At 34.6% G+C, this 16,138-nt stretch overlaps 1 protein-coding gene across 10 annotated transcripts in view; it reads right to left on the minus strand.

Annotated features, from left to right (window-relative positions):
* Positions 1–633: 633 nt before the first annotated feature.
* Positions 634–16,138, minus strand: part of LOC126297825 (zinc finger protein castor homolog 1-like) — a 317,673-nt gene continuing 302,168 nt past the window's right edge. For all 10 annotated transcript variants that reach the window (XM_049989060.1, XM_049989063.1, XM_049989068.1 and 7 more), the window contains one exon: positions 634–6,672. In XM_049989060.1, coding sequence (XP_049845017.1) covers positions 6,401–6,672 — 272 coding nt within the window. In that variant the 3' untranslated portion in view covers positions 634–6,400. The remainder of the gene's footprint in view (positions 6,673–16,138) is intronic.

Below are 16,138 nucleotides of genomic sequence, written 5' to 3' on the forward strand. Positions count from 1 at the left end.
GTATATGATTTAACAATGTTTTCATCGTGGCTTAGCTGGGTCCCTATGTCATTTTCTTTCATTGTCAAAACTGAGTTAACATTTCTGCTCCCAATGCATCACAGATCATTAAGGTAAAGTAACAGAGGGGAGGGGTAGGGAATGAGATGTGTGTGTGTGTGTGTGTGTGTGTGTGGAGAGAGAGAGGGAGAGAGAGAGAGAGAGAGAGAGAGTGTGTGTGTATGGCATAGACACTTTTCACATATAAATTAAACTAAAAGGGAAAATAGGGATTAGATTTAGACAAGTACTTTAACAAAAATACCACAGAGAACAGTAATGAGGAAAGCGCCAGTTTAAAAGTGTAATAATATTATGTAAAAACAAAGTCCCCAGTACATTATTTGTATGATGAAGATAATTTGTGCTGTACTTTCGCAACTAGGTCCACATTGTGTCGACTTGAGTGTGAATGTGTACACAGGATTGTGTGTTTTGTAACATTGTAGCTGAGAAATGTTTACAAGTATGACATATTCGCGTTATATACCTATGTGCAAAAAACATTTCTGTCATTAGTATATGCAAGGTTTAAGATGTGTTTTTAACATTGCAATTGAGGAATAGGAAACTAAGGTGAATTTAAAACTAAATTCAGTTCTTCATTGCCTATTGTATTTGGTAATTTTTAAACTTATTGAATTATACATTTGACCATGCATCCTTTTACTGACAGATATAAATAAAATACTCGCTTCTTAGAAAAAAAATCACAGACTACATGAAACTAAGGATATTAATGTAAGTTCCATTCTTCATATATTCTCATCATGAATACATACACAAAAATACATTACATTCAGTATACATTTTTATTACAAAATGATATAACTGCTGGAATTATTCATAGTAAAACTATGGATGTGTGATATATGCACTTCTCTCTTTTTCTCTGTCTCTCTCTCTCTCTCTCTCTCTCTCTCACACACACACACACACACACACACACACACACATGCAGAGTATTCTGGAAAGTTTCGAGATGTAAAACACAAATCTAATGGATGAACCTACAAGTAGCTGCAGTTTATGAATTTTGTAATCTCAAATACTGTCACAAATATCATTAATGCGTCTATTCTTAGGCACGCAGGACCAATAAAAAAGAAAAAAAAATGTGTATAGATAACAGTGGCAACTTCTCCCCTAATGGTTGTTTCTCACAGCTTTTATTTGATGGGAAAAAATATGTATTAAATATTCTGCAAATATGATGTACAGTTAAAACTCATGTAAAACAGATGTTAATAATACATAATATTTGGGCACTGTAGAAAAACAGAAGAAAAAACATTATACTCATTAACAAATAGAAATTTCACAGTTTAGGCCCATAAGAATAGTTAATTTACAAGTCTGAAACTGTAAAACATAATAAATGTAATGACCATGGTACTTACAGTGTGAAATGTATATAATATTGCTGACTCAACTATGTGGTCTCTCAGTGTAAAACTTGGTTGAAATCATTAGATTGTTGAAATCAGTACATAGCACAAAGTATCAACAGACAGAAGGTACTGAGTGGTACTGCCAGGGCAAGAAGAATGAAATATGTAAATAAGATTATTTAGAAACTGTCATACATTTTTCTCTGAAGATTTTCACTAATATTTTTAGTGTTACATGGTCACAGAAAATGCCACAATGAACTGTCTCACACATTTAATGCAAAGAAGAGACAAACAAATAACAATTAAAAACTTAACAGCACAATGTTTGTTATACCTGTCCATATCAATCTGTTAAGCCACCAAATCACAGAGAAAGAAGTTGCTGTAACTCTTAGCAAATGATAATGGCAGAGCTCAATACAATCTATTCAGTTTTTGGTCATAAAATAATTCATCAGGAAGAGTTATAAATGTACGGCAGCTATTGAAACGTATTTTCAATAAAAAATTAAGTCACTGAGCAATAGTTAGCAGCAAAAGAAAGACTTTATAGTGTGTTCTACAATGGAGTAGTTGTATGTAATAGAAGAAGTCTTGAAGTAATCATTTGAAAGAATGAACTTTGCATCAATTAGTCTTTTAAAAAGGTACCAAACTGCATATAATGATTGAATGTAATGGTATAGGTCATCTCTATATATAATTTAAAAGAAACTCTATCATTTATCTTATATTTCAAGGAAATTATTATTAAATACTGCTTAGGTTTTACCAAATTGTGAAATTGTGGTGGAAGTTTTACAGTAATGATAATTGGAGGGGGGGGGGGGGGGGGACCAGAGTTATTGACACTGTAGGGAAAGACAATAAGTACCAGCTACCAAAAAAAGGCAGTTTTTTTTCTAAAGTGCATTATCAACACACAAGTGCTTTGAGTTACAGCAGAATTAAATCTGAAGACACTGTTCAATACCTTTACAAAAGTGAGACATTGTTAATGATAGTAAGAAATTCATATCTTTTTCCTTTCTTCACTTTATTTTAGAACATTTTTGAACTCTCTTGGACAATGTTGTGAAATAAAAACTATCTTGCAACTAAAACAGAATGACTGTACCAATATATTGATTAGATCACTTACTAAAAACAAATGATCCAATTGAAAAATGTGATGCAATAGTCTTCAAATAAATAAAAATACGAAATAAGAAAGAGGAATGACAATGATGCAGCAAGACTTTCCTCCTTTAAAATAAAAAATGGATATTGTTAGAGATGAAATAGCAGGTCTCAGATATCACTGTAACACATATCATTGGAAAATTGGAAAAGATTTCTCATTGCATAGTGTGGCTGTATACAAAAGAAAATGATGAAAAGAAAAAGGAAAATTTGAGGAAATTTGGATTAATACACATAGTTAATGTCATTTTACCTAGGATAAGAGAAACAAAAATTTAATGTACAGTTATATGTAAATGAAAACAATGGCTCAACATCATTTTGAACCCTTAACTGCACATGTTCTCAAGGGTTGTGAGCTATTTTACTGGCTACTGAAGACTACATTTTTCTAATAACTGAGAGCTACTGTTTGTAAGGCCATTTCACTGTGTGAGAAATAATGCTTACAAATGATTCACAGCTATCAAACATGCAGTATGATATGAAAACCTAATGGACACAAATTTTTATTATCTTTTCTCTTTTAGAGATTCTGTCAAATATATGAATTTCATCCAGTGCAAGCAGATTAATTGCTGTTCCCCAAAATGTTTTTAGAAAATATAGCATCATGTTCTTATTTTCATGATTATGAATGTGTATGTAAATCACATGAAGCATAACTGCCATTATTGGCTTACATACATGTTAATCTCACAGGAGCAAGATTTATTTCAATTGACAGTGCACAAACGTTTGAAAATAATACAGACAACCTTTTCTTTTTCAGTTGAATCATACAGTACTGAATAATGCAATGAGATAGTTGTTTTCCTGATGGTGATGTATTTAAAGTCATTAAGTTCCTCTTTCATATTATACTACACACGTTCCAAATGCAGTCTGAAAGTCATGAGGGTACTTTTCCCTCAGCTTCAACACCATTCCCTAATTTAAAATTTGTAACTTAATTTGGATTTCTAAAATTTAAGTAATTTAAAAAGAGTGATGTAAACTGAAAGGACTTGATTAATGCTGAAGATGTGTGTATTGCACTTCTGCAGATACAGTGACAAATGATGTACGATTGAAACTCCAGAATACTTCTGTACATATTCTCAAAAATACAGGTAATTAAATAAAATATTATAAAATAGGATTAAATAATCAAACAAAAATATTAATGTTTTGACTTTCAAACAAAACCATGTTTGGAAAATAAAGAGGAAAGAATAACAATTAAGCCAATCTCTGTGGTAAAGAAGATAAACATTTTTTTTCCTTACACAGAATGAAATACTTAAAATATCTTTGTACAACAGACACTTTCTTTTTTAAGAATAATCATTTGGTTTTTCTCACATTTCAAATTATTACTTACATATTATCCATACCTATTCTTATTTCCTACATGCAGCCACAATTATTATAAAACAAACATAGTAGATACAGTGCAGACTAGGCATTTTATGAGTAACTGATGGAAACTCTGCACATCAATGTTGTATTTATATGGCACAGGTAAAAAAAATCTCATTTCCCAAAACACAATTATTATGGGCAAAATCAAAATATGGCTGATATTAGAAGAAAACATTTATGTTGGAATGCATCTACATTGAAGACTTAAGTTCACATGTTTTTCTTAATACTTGAGATTATAAATGTTGGTCAATTTTGACAGCCAATATGGAAAAAGGCACACAGCTAACGCTTGTTGTAAATGTTTACTGTGGTAAATTTCCAATGTAACTTCTTGTTTTATAAATCAACTCACTTTTTTTAACAGATATAGATTTCAGATAAAATTCCTTTCATATTTCTGAAACAAACATTGTCAATGTGCTTATAGCCTATGTTGATTCCGATTCTAAATAGCTATATATATTTTGTTATTGATCAGCAGTAACCATGACTGCAATTTAACAGCCAATCAGGTATCACACACATGACAAGTCTCAAATTTTTATTCATGACCTCATGAAATTAAGCACTGCCTGAACATTTGTATGCTGGCGGGCCCCAAAAAATTAAAAAAAAACATCTCTAATTTTTAATTTCAGACACTCTGAGTGCCAAACTATAAAAACGTTAAACAAATACTGTCTTCAAAACTGTATCTATCATCTATACATATAATACTAGAAAAATTATATCATATTTTGATAAAAGATTTTAAGGCACTAAAATTTGTGAATCAATATTTTTTCTTTCACTTTCACATTAATGCATATCTGAAAGAGAAAATTGGACTATAAAATTTAGAGTAAAACATCTATAAAACAGTTTTTGTACTATTAGATTTATCTTAGAAAATTTTTAATTCCAGTCAATATATTATTGTTATATTTTTGGAAGGTTGGCCAGCATTTTTAAAATGTGATCTCATATAATTTATCCATGCCACAGTATAAATGTTGTATGTTTACTTACAAGAATTTCTTTATGGAATAATCACATTTACCTATTCACAATACATATTCACATCTGAGCAACAAAAATATGACTAACATATGTGTACAATTACTGTATCATAAACATATTACATCTGGAATACGAGATTAATACATGGAACAAATATAAGCACTACAGAAGAGGGCCTGGAAAAGGGGGCATCTCGAATCTTGTAAGGCACAACTGCTACCTACCCAAAAACTCTACCAAACTAGATACAGTTTTGTTATATCTCAACACGTCTTTTCTAAAGGCACAAATTATTTATTAATACACTGTCATAATAATGTGTATATCATAATTATGTACCTAAATATAAGGCAAATACCACTTCAAATGAAATAACTGCTAATAATACTACATAATGGAAAATGAATTTGTTGTCTTTACAAAGTATTTCTGATCCCTAGATATACATAAATGAGCAATAATGCTCATTTTTACTATGACTAAACCATTCATTTATCAGTGGATTCAATTTCTTATTCACATTCTGTTGCCTTTTCCTGATGTCTTTTATTTAATACAGACTTATACACATTACACTTAAGATGTATACACCTATAAGTGGTGCTGTAGGAAAGCTTGTAAGCCATTTTCTTGTAACTCATGTCTCTGTTTTGGCATCAAAGCCACATTCATATCATAAATATTAATTGTACACTTTAGTTTGTGCTACACAAATGTTTGATTACAACACAGTCTCATTTCAAAAAAATAAATGTCTTAGAGCTATGATATGACTTCTGCTTACGAACTTAACACATCACAATAACTCATTCACTCATATCTCTCTCAACATGAAATATATACACTTGCAATGAATGCAGTAGATTTTCATAAATAATTAACAATCACTTTGATTTAATGCTTTCTGATATCCAGTCACACAAGTACTGTTACAATGGTAATGTCTTGGTGTTATCAAATATATAAATAAACATTACAAACTTAAAAATGTTTAGCACTGTATTTCATTATATACAAAAATCATTATGTTTCTCATGTTCAAACATAGAACAGTAATACTGGAGTCTTTTTGAAGCCACAGGCAAAAAGGTAGTGGCTGTGACAGTACACATTACACAAAGTAAGTTGTCTTAAAACTCACTTGTAGTAATCACACTTTATTGTGAATATCTCCCCTTTTGACTGGGATTTTATTCCTCACTGTAAATACTTACAGTATTTGAGTATATCAATCATATTTCCATTTATGATATATTGTATTTTTATAAATCACTAATTACACTTTCTCTTCCTTTAATAACATCACTGCCATGAATTGGGTATCCTGTTCTACCAGGATGGGCATACACTACAAAAATCATTAGAACTGTGTCACTATATCATTCCATGTGTCTGTATTTGTGGGCAGACATCTGCGACAATCCAAGAACAGCATACTGGCAACTCAGACAGTGATAGTGGGTTTGCTTTCCTGAATGTGCACATGATTCTATACTGCACGGCTGCGAAGGGGTAAATTTCTCAAAGCCAGCTGCCATAATAGAGTCAAGTTTCTGGTGCTGACGTCTATGGGCCACTACTTTATTTGTGTCAGTACATACAAATTCACATTTCAGGCAATGAAAGTGTGATGCCTTATTCTGCATTGCACCTGCAAATGAAGAAGATGCTCAGTGTCAATTTAACTTTTGAGGAAGTACAAAAGATTATGTCACTAAACACAAACAGTTACTTTCCACATATTAAATGATGTTATTATTGCATGAGACAGAATATTACTCAAATTCTAACATCAGCAGCAATGAGCCATCTAAAATTTATATATTAAGATGAAAAATGGAGAAAGCATCAAGCATTTAGATTTAGAAGAGAGAAAGAGCAATGTAACAACCCCATCAGAAGAATAAGAATCTTGTAGGTGAAGCAACATCCTTAAACCCTTGAGGTATGGAACACATCAACTGATTCTTTACTTACACTACTCCAAAACGTACATTGTTCGAAGTAAGTTCTCAAAGAAGGCAACAGTTCCTCAATCTCTTCCTCCCTTATAACACGAATAGAAATGAGCATGTGGTCACCACAAATGAAACAACATGTGACCAGATATTTTTTGATAAGCAGTGGTAGATATATGAAATTGAGATTACAGGTAAGGTCCTTCTCATTAAACCTCTATAAAACTGATATAAGGAACATATCACTGAAGAACATCAAGTTTACAAAGAATACAAATATACAAGACCTGTCACACAAAACAATACAAGAAAGTTTTACCACTGCTGGAACATGTAAACTGGAATATGGAGGGCTGCACTGATGTGAATGAGACCTCTTCTATAATTATAAATTTTCTTCTAGCACACCCACACTTTAAACAAGAAAGGGGAAGGAACAAGTCATCAACACATAATATAGGTTGCTCAGGATATACAACAATCATCAAATTCTATAATGATATTTAATAATATAGTGTTCAAAAATGAATAGTTAAAATAATATGACAAAGATTACAGGCACAATACAATTGCAGGAAAGGAAAGGATGGGAAAAGAGTGACCTCACTGTACAATGCATACATTTATGTTTATACTCTTCAAGCCACTGAGAAGTGGATAGCAGAGGGTACATCCCATTGTACCAGTTATTAGGGTTTTAGTCTGTTGCATTCACATGTGGAACATCAGAAGATTGATTACTGAAATTAGTCTTATCTTGTCTTTGTGATCCCTACAGATAAATGTTTATATGTGATAACGACTACCTTTTAAATGCTATATATCAATAAATAAATAAATAAATTTAGGGGGTTGTAGTGTATTCTTCGATTTTTCACTTACAGCTGATTGCAGAAACTTTCTGAGTAGGTTTTTGTGGGATAGTTTATGTCTATCTTCAAGCATCTGCCAGCTCAATATCCCATTAAGCCTATTTGATAGACGTCACGCACACTTGCAATATTCCAGGATAGGTTACACTAGTGTTTTGTATGCAGTCTCCTTTGTAGATTGATTGCATTTACTAGCATTCCACCAATGAACCACATGTTGCCACCTGCTTAACTTATGACTGAGACATGATCACACCATTTCGTATCCCTACTAACTGTTACACTCGGGTAGTTGTATGAGTTGAGCAATTCCACCTGTGACGCACTGAAACTATACTTATAGTACAGAACATTTTTTTCATTTTGTTAAGTGCACAGTTTTAAATTTCTGTGACTATGTAGATTTTCCTAGAGTAACAAACATTGTTACTCTTCACAAGTATGCAGCCAGATTCCACCGTCTTGATGACACAACATTTTAATAGTCCAACTGGCTGCCATTTTCAGGTGAGACTGCAGGTGCACAATGAAGTTGTAACTGAGGTAACAACAGACATGGTGGCTCCTTTATACCCCAGCAACAGGCTGCTGTGCATGCATGAGAAGTGGAAGTTCTGCCCTCTGCAAAGTGAAGAAATCAAGCACCGCTGGTGGCAGAAACTAACACAAGCAATGAATAGCAGATTCATTCAGTCAGTTGAAAATCAAACTGGTGTTGTTTTATATCTAATAAAGTAGGATTCCACTCTATTAATAATGTCATCATTGGCCAAAACTAGACACCTTTGCGAATCTATCAAAAATTATTTGGGGTTAACAAATCCTGGAGTATATAAAATTTCCTGTCATTAGAGAAAAGCTTATGTTTTACAGACTATTCATATGGTTCATGACTCATATGTGGAACTTCCCTATCACACATGTTTGCTCCAGCCAGAGAAATCTGCCGTTTCTGAGCATTGTCTCAATGAAGAGCATAATATGTTGTTTAAAGAGGTGCAAAATATTTCTCTGGCTTCTTATTACTGGGATTGTGTACTTCAGGAATCCATCAAAATACTTTTAGATATACAACAACAACACTCTGATTTTTGACTGACTGCATCTTAATTTGTGAAATTTTGCTTTTGTTTGTTTCTACTGCTAGCCACACTGCACTTCTTTGCTTCACAGAGGGTAGCACTTCCGCTTCTTGTACATGCACAGTGGCCTGTTTCCACGGTATAAGGCAGCTTCCATAATCTGATGTTACCTCAGTTGCAGCATGGTTGTGCACCTACAATCTCACCTGAAGATGGAGACTAGTTGGACCATCAAAATATAATGTCACCAAGGAAATGAAATCCAGCTGCATACTCATGAAGAGCAATAATGCAATGAGCTATTTATTTTCAAAATGTAATGACTGCTATCTATAAGATCTCTCAAATTGATTCCATATTTCTATATTTCCAGAATGCTTTTGACACTGTTCCTCACAAGCGACTGCTAAACAAATTGCATTATATGACGTATCATTTCATTTGTGCACCTGGATTCATTATTTCCCATCAGGAAAGTCACAATACATAGTAACAGTCATTGAGTAAAACACAAGTGATATCTGGCATTCCCCAAGGAAGTATTATAAGCCCTCTGTTCCTAATTTATGTAAACGATTTAGGAGACTGTCTGAACAGTCCTTTAAGATTGTTTGTATATGATGCTATCATTTACCATCTAATAACATAATCAGATGACTAAAACCAATTGCAGAACAACTTAGATACAAAATCTGCATGGTGCAAAAAGTGGCTTGACTCTAGTTAAGGAAAAATGTGAGACCATTCACATGAGTATTAAAAGAAACCCTTTAAATTTCAGTTACACAACAAATCTCATAAATCTGAAGGCTGTCAATTCTACTAAATATCTAGGAATTACAATTATTGGAATGATCACACACATAATGTAGTGAGGAAGGCAAACCAAATACTGTGTTTTATTGGCAGAATGCTTAGACGATGCAACAGGTACAGCTGTGTGGCATGGGATCCGTACCTGATAGGACTGAGAGAGAACATTGAAAAAGTCCAAAGAAGGGCAGCTTTTTTGTGCTATTGTGAAAAGGGGTAGGGGGTCACATACACGATAAGTGAGTTGATGTGGCAATCATTAAAACAATGGAATTTGTCATTGCAGTGAGATCTTTTCACAACATTTCCATCACCAACTTTTGCCTATGAATGCAAAAATATTATATAGCCATCAACGTACACAGAGAAATATGATCATTATAATAAAATAAGAGAAATCAGAACTTGTACAGTAAGATTTAAGAGTTTCATTTTTCCCATACATTGTTAGAGAATATAAAAGTAGAGAAATAGTCTGTAGCACCCTCTGCCAGGCACTTGTGTGTGAACTACAGATTAGTCATGTAGATGTAGATGTTCATAACTATTTAGTAGTAAACAGATGTTTGTGATTTACAGTTACTGTAAAATAATAACGAATACAGTGTGTCACACTAGTTTTCTCTGTTAACTGGAGTTTATAATGTTTTATTTATCATAAATTAACACTACTGTCGAATTTGTTAGTGACCACATCAAAAATTTTCAGAGGAACAGTAAATTTTATACCAAGTTTTTGTGCTGTCATAATAGATACTGCATTTGGGTTGTTAATCATTGCAGTTCTGAAAGGCTACTGGTAATACCTGTAGCATATGAGACCCCTAAATTGAAAAAGAATCAATAAGGTTAGCTTAAAGTTATTTGTTTGCTGTTACACAAAGTATTGCACTGGTCACAATGCAGCCCTACTAGATGTGCTATTTTTGGGCTCTGGACATGCTAGTTGTTGTTCATAAGCAGCTGGAATTTGAAATGACTACTGTCACACAATTCAAAGCTGCTGTGAGTGGGTGTACTGGTAGTGTTACTAAGAGGTCATGAAGCAGAAACAGCCAAGACACTTCAAGTATTATTCTCTCCTGTGAATATTATATCTTCTACATGAAGTCCAGGATCTATCATTACTCATCCACTTGATTGTGAGTGGCATGTCAGTGGTAGGTCTAGATGCCCTGTACAGCAGAGACACGGACCTGGAAGAACTCATGATGTTACCCCAATCCCCCTAACTAGCAAGTTTGAGTTGCTGTCTTAAACTAAAATTGAAATTGTGACAGTGAGACTCACTTCACCTATTGTCCTATCAAAGGGAGACAAATGAAAAAGGGCAGGGGGTCTATTTATCATCTGCAATTCTAATGTACAGTGAATAATGGTACCCATAATGGAAATAGCAGCAACATATGCACTCAGTGTGTATGCCTAGTGGTCTCATTCAACATGCTGAACAGGCTATTCCAGCAGTCATCAAGGGAACAGAGTGGAGCCCACTGCAGATTGTAGCGTACGTTGGAACACATGATGCCGCCATCTGGACTCCAAAGTCAACTTCTGTTATTCCAGCGACTGGCAGAGAAGGTTGAGAAAACCAGGCTTGAATCTACAGTACTGACCACAAAGGAGATCATTACTCCCTTGTTCTGAGTCAAGTGGAAGGGTACAAGTTTTGTTTTATTGGCACAATGTGTGCTGTGTAATTACATTATGTACAGAATATAGATTGCAGTGTCTGTTCATTTACCAATGAATTACTTCATTTATATTTACTATCCTTCTTTCTGATCTGGGCTTTGGACTGGAACTGACAAACTTAAAAATAGCTTTTCGTATTGTCTTTTTTATTTTTTTATTTCTTGCTTTTTAAAAAAATAGTTTGATCAGAAGTGTCAATTAATTTGAACTGTCAGGTTTGGTTCCCAATGATTAGTAAAGCTTCTCTGCATGATAGGTCTTGAAATAGGGAACAACACATAACAGTACTTTGCAAATTTTGTATTGGTATCCAGTTTTGTGGTGCACTTTCTGTTTCATGGAAAAAAAAAACAGCTTATTTTTATTTAAATGTTCATTCACAATACCATCTCTCAAATGCCTCCCTGTAAACTCTAGACAATTCCTTTACCAGCTTTTCTCCATTCTGTTGCATATTCTTCTACAACATCCCTCAAAAGAGATAGGCCAAACACTACAAGTGCCATTTCTGCACAGTAACTGACTAGTGAGGGGCATGAGCATTTGAAATGCACAAATCCAGAACATGAAGAAATATTTCTTATATCATTTCATAGTCTTACGTGCTGATCTTGGTGAGTTCAGCACCTTGTCACAACAGTCAACTGCACCCACATTCAAGTTGTAATCTACAATACATTGGAGTTAATTGATTTTTTCACCAGTATTTCTGTAAGTCCTATCTGTTTCAACCATTTTTGTAGTGTTTCACGAGGTCACCACACACAACTTGATAGGAAATAATTTTTTCAGCCAACTTTAACTTTGTTTCTCCTTGTTCCAGTTTCCTTAGCTGTTTTTGGCATGCTGCAACTATTCTTACGAACAGTGCCACATGGTTGGCAAGCCCGAGGAATAGGCCTGGTCTGGCATACCAATTGTCCACCTACAGATTATGTCCCTGTTCTACATACGGTCTCAACAGCACACATTATGCACCACTTTTTCCTAAACAGTCGAACACACGTTCTGATGTAGTGCCTGTATATACAATGAAAATAAAATGTCATTATTCTGAATCTACTTCACTTGGATCAAATGACTTGCTTAAAAGATCATAGAGCCTTGGTTAAAAGATCATTGAGCTTTGAACTACAAGGGACTATCACTACTACAAAGCTTCTGATGTGGACTAATGTACTGTGCAACATCATATGGTCTCTGTCGACAATATTCCTAATTTTATACAAACTGTCACCTGTAGTACTCACAGCATTGCCACGAATGTGTAACATTCTCAATAGTAAAATAAAACAGTCTCAGCACATCATTTCACTGAAAACTGGAGTGTGTAAAAGTATATCTCTGGACCAATTTTTAACTTGAGCCGTTAGAAGAGAAATAGCAACAAAAGTTCCTAATAGCTTTCCACTTTGATGGTTGAGAATCCACAGCTTTTGAAGTATTTGCCCTGGTGTACACATAAAATTGATTCATTTCATCTGCTACAAACTGAAACATGTTTTCTTAAAGAAATATTGTAAAAAAATGACAGAATGCTTTAACTAGTTAACATTTGTGCTCCGAAGCTAACTCATCAAACATATATTTAATGCCTGGAAATTTGTTTGGTTCTAAGGAAAATTTTCAGCATGGTATGCTCTTTTCTGAAGTGTTTCACTATCGCTTTCTGAATCTTCGTATTCCTAATATCTTCCAACTGCATCTTTCGCAGGAATGTCAAACTAGTGTGCCGTACCATAGCTGAGAACTACTATGTTGTGTTTACCTTGAAGACTCATCACTGCTACTGACACAAGAATATTGAAACTCGCTATCACTTCTAATGAGTATCTCCAGGATTGTTCTATCTGTGTAACCACAGTAAGGAGACATTTCTGTCATAGAAGAGAAAAATGCGAAAGTAATACTGATGAAAACACACAAAGTAAAGTCAAAATCAGCAAAAATGTAAACAGCAGCAGACACAGACACACACTTGAACTATGCAGACAGAACTCTGGAATGCTCTGGAAGAACAATGTGGAAATTCAGCTCTGTGTGAGAACATATCTAGGGAGACCACACTTGAACTCATCTGTAGCAGTGAGATGGCTGGCAGAATTGGGCACATTAACATATCAACAGCACTTCAAGAAAACCCAAAGGTCTTGCTCAAACTTGTCCACAGCAACTTGGGAGTGGCAGAGTATGATGAGTTAACACGTTGACAGCAGTCAAAGGATTAAAAAAATATATATATTTCTTGCCAACGTGTATAATTGTGTCACTTTACTGAGGGTCCACCTGCAGTGAGGATGACAAATTCAGCTGCTGTATAGGCTATTGACACTCCTTCCACAACACAACTTCAACAATGGCTCTCTACTACATGAGCAACAATTTCATTGTTGCCCAAAAATCTTCACACTCTGTCCTCAATAACTGAACTTTGTACCCACATGTGACCTGTGTGTGTTCACCATGAACAACTTTGAGTAAGGGATTGTTGATCCCTTACATATTGTAATACAGAAATTATATTGCAAACACATTACTCATTCACACATAGTTTACTGACATATGCAACTGTGTTCTGGAGAAATATAAACATGTTAGAACAATCAAAAAAGCTCCAGGAGAAATCTGTGTGACTCATAATAAAGACTGGCCAAACAGAACCAGCTTGGAAAATTTTCAACTTAAAATCATGACACTTTAGCATAAGGATAGCCTTGTTTCACTGAAGTCCCTTGTTGTTGATTTTGTTGTTGTGGTCTTCAGTCCAGAGACTGGTTTGATGCAACTCTGCAGGCTACTCTATCCTGTTGCAAGCTTCTTCATCTCCAAGTAACTACTGCAACCTACATTCTTCTGAATCTGCTTAGTGCATTCATCTATTTTTACCCTCAACACTTCCTCCAACACTAAATTGGTGATCCCTTGATGCCTCATAGGTGTTCTGCCAACTGATCCCTTCTTCCAGTCAAGTTGTGCCACAAATTCCTCTTCTCCCCATTTCTATTCATTACCTCCTCAGTATTTACGTAAACTAAATATCTAATCTTCATTGTTCTTCTGTAGCATCACATTTCAAAAGCTTCTATTCTTTTCTTGTCGAAATTATTTATCATCCATGTTTCTTTTCCATTCATGGCTACACTCCATACAAATCCTTTCCGAAAAGACTTCCTGACACTTAAATCTATTCTCGATGTTACCAAATTTCTCTTCTTCCAAAACACTTTCCTTGCCATAGCCAATCCACATTCTATATCTTCTCTACTTTGACTATCATCAGTTATTTTGCTGCCCAAATAGAAACTCATCTACTACTGCAAGTGTCTCATTTCCTAATGTGATTCCCTCAGCATCACCTGGTTTAATTCAACTACATTCCATTATCCTCGTTTTGCTTTTGTTGATGTTCAACTAATCTCCTCCTTTCAAGACACTGTCCATTCCATTCTGCTGCTCTTCCAGGTCCTTTGCTGTCTGACAGAATTACAATATCATCAGCTAACCTCAAAATTTTTATTTCTTCTCCATGGATTTTAATTCCTATTCCACATTTTACTTTTATTTCCTGTGCCCTGTACAGGAATTTAAAAAAAGGTATGGCACTTTCAGGAAATATTCGTTATACAAAGAAGAATAAAATATGTTGTATGGACATGTATCCGGAAACACTTTATTTCCATGTTAAGATCTCAGTTTATACAACTCTTCAACTCATTAATCATGGGAAACACACATGAAAAAAAGCATCAGCCCTGTATGAAACACTTTCCTAAATTAAAGGTTCAAAATGCCCTCTGTTAGCAAAGATATAAGCATCAACTGACTCTCACATTGAATCCCTTATGCACTGATCTATCACTTAAGAATTATGCATTGTTTCACAGCCTTTCACAATATGAACATGAAGAGACAGTGCATCACGTACCTGGGTTCCACATACAAGGGCTTTCAAATGCCCCACATATAAAAGTCTAGTGCGTTTTGGGCCGGAGAGCATGGAAGCCAAGGAACTGATACACCTCTACCTATCCAACTTAGCAGGCTATGAACATTAACACTGAAATGAGGAGCAGCTCCACTGTGCATGAAGTTCATGTTTTGTTGCACTTGTAAAGACACATGTTCTAGCAGAATATGCAGAGTATTCTAAGAAAACATGGCAAGTTTCTCTGTTGAGCTTGTGTGGAAGAACTTGAGATCCAAACAAACAATCACCAACAATGTCAGCCCAAATTATTACAGAAAATCTTTGTTGATGGAATGACTGCACAACTTTGTGAGGATTCTCAACAGCTTAGACTGTTAAAATTTACGATCTGATCATGATGAAACGAAGCCTCATTCATGAACAGCACATTTGCACTAAAGGTAGGGTTGACACAGTGTTGAATGAACCATTTGCAGAAGTGTACTCATGCAGGGAAATAGTAGGCTTAAATATCTCATGCTCCCTAAGACAACAATCAGTTACTTCAAACATACTCTTGTTGGGGCACCATGATCTGGAAATCTTTCCTGATACAAACACTGAGTGTCATGGACATTACCATCTGCTAATCTGTAAGAAAATGGGCATCTGTCAACTCAGCATTTGAGTACACTTCCATTGCACTGTACTGGAAACCAAACCACAATGAACAATAGAAGATTGATGCTAGATGCTTGCACAGTCCATGATGAACACTAAACTGTTGATG

Source organism: Schistocerca gregaria, chromosome X, assembly GCF_023897955.1.
Source record: "Schistocerca gregaria isolate iqSchGreg1 chromosome X, iqSchGreg1.2, whole genome shotgun sequence".
Taxonomy (NCBI): domain Eukaryota; kingdom Metazoa; phylum Arthropoda; class Insecta; order Orthoptera; family Acrididae; genus Schistocerca; species Schistocerca gregaria.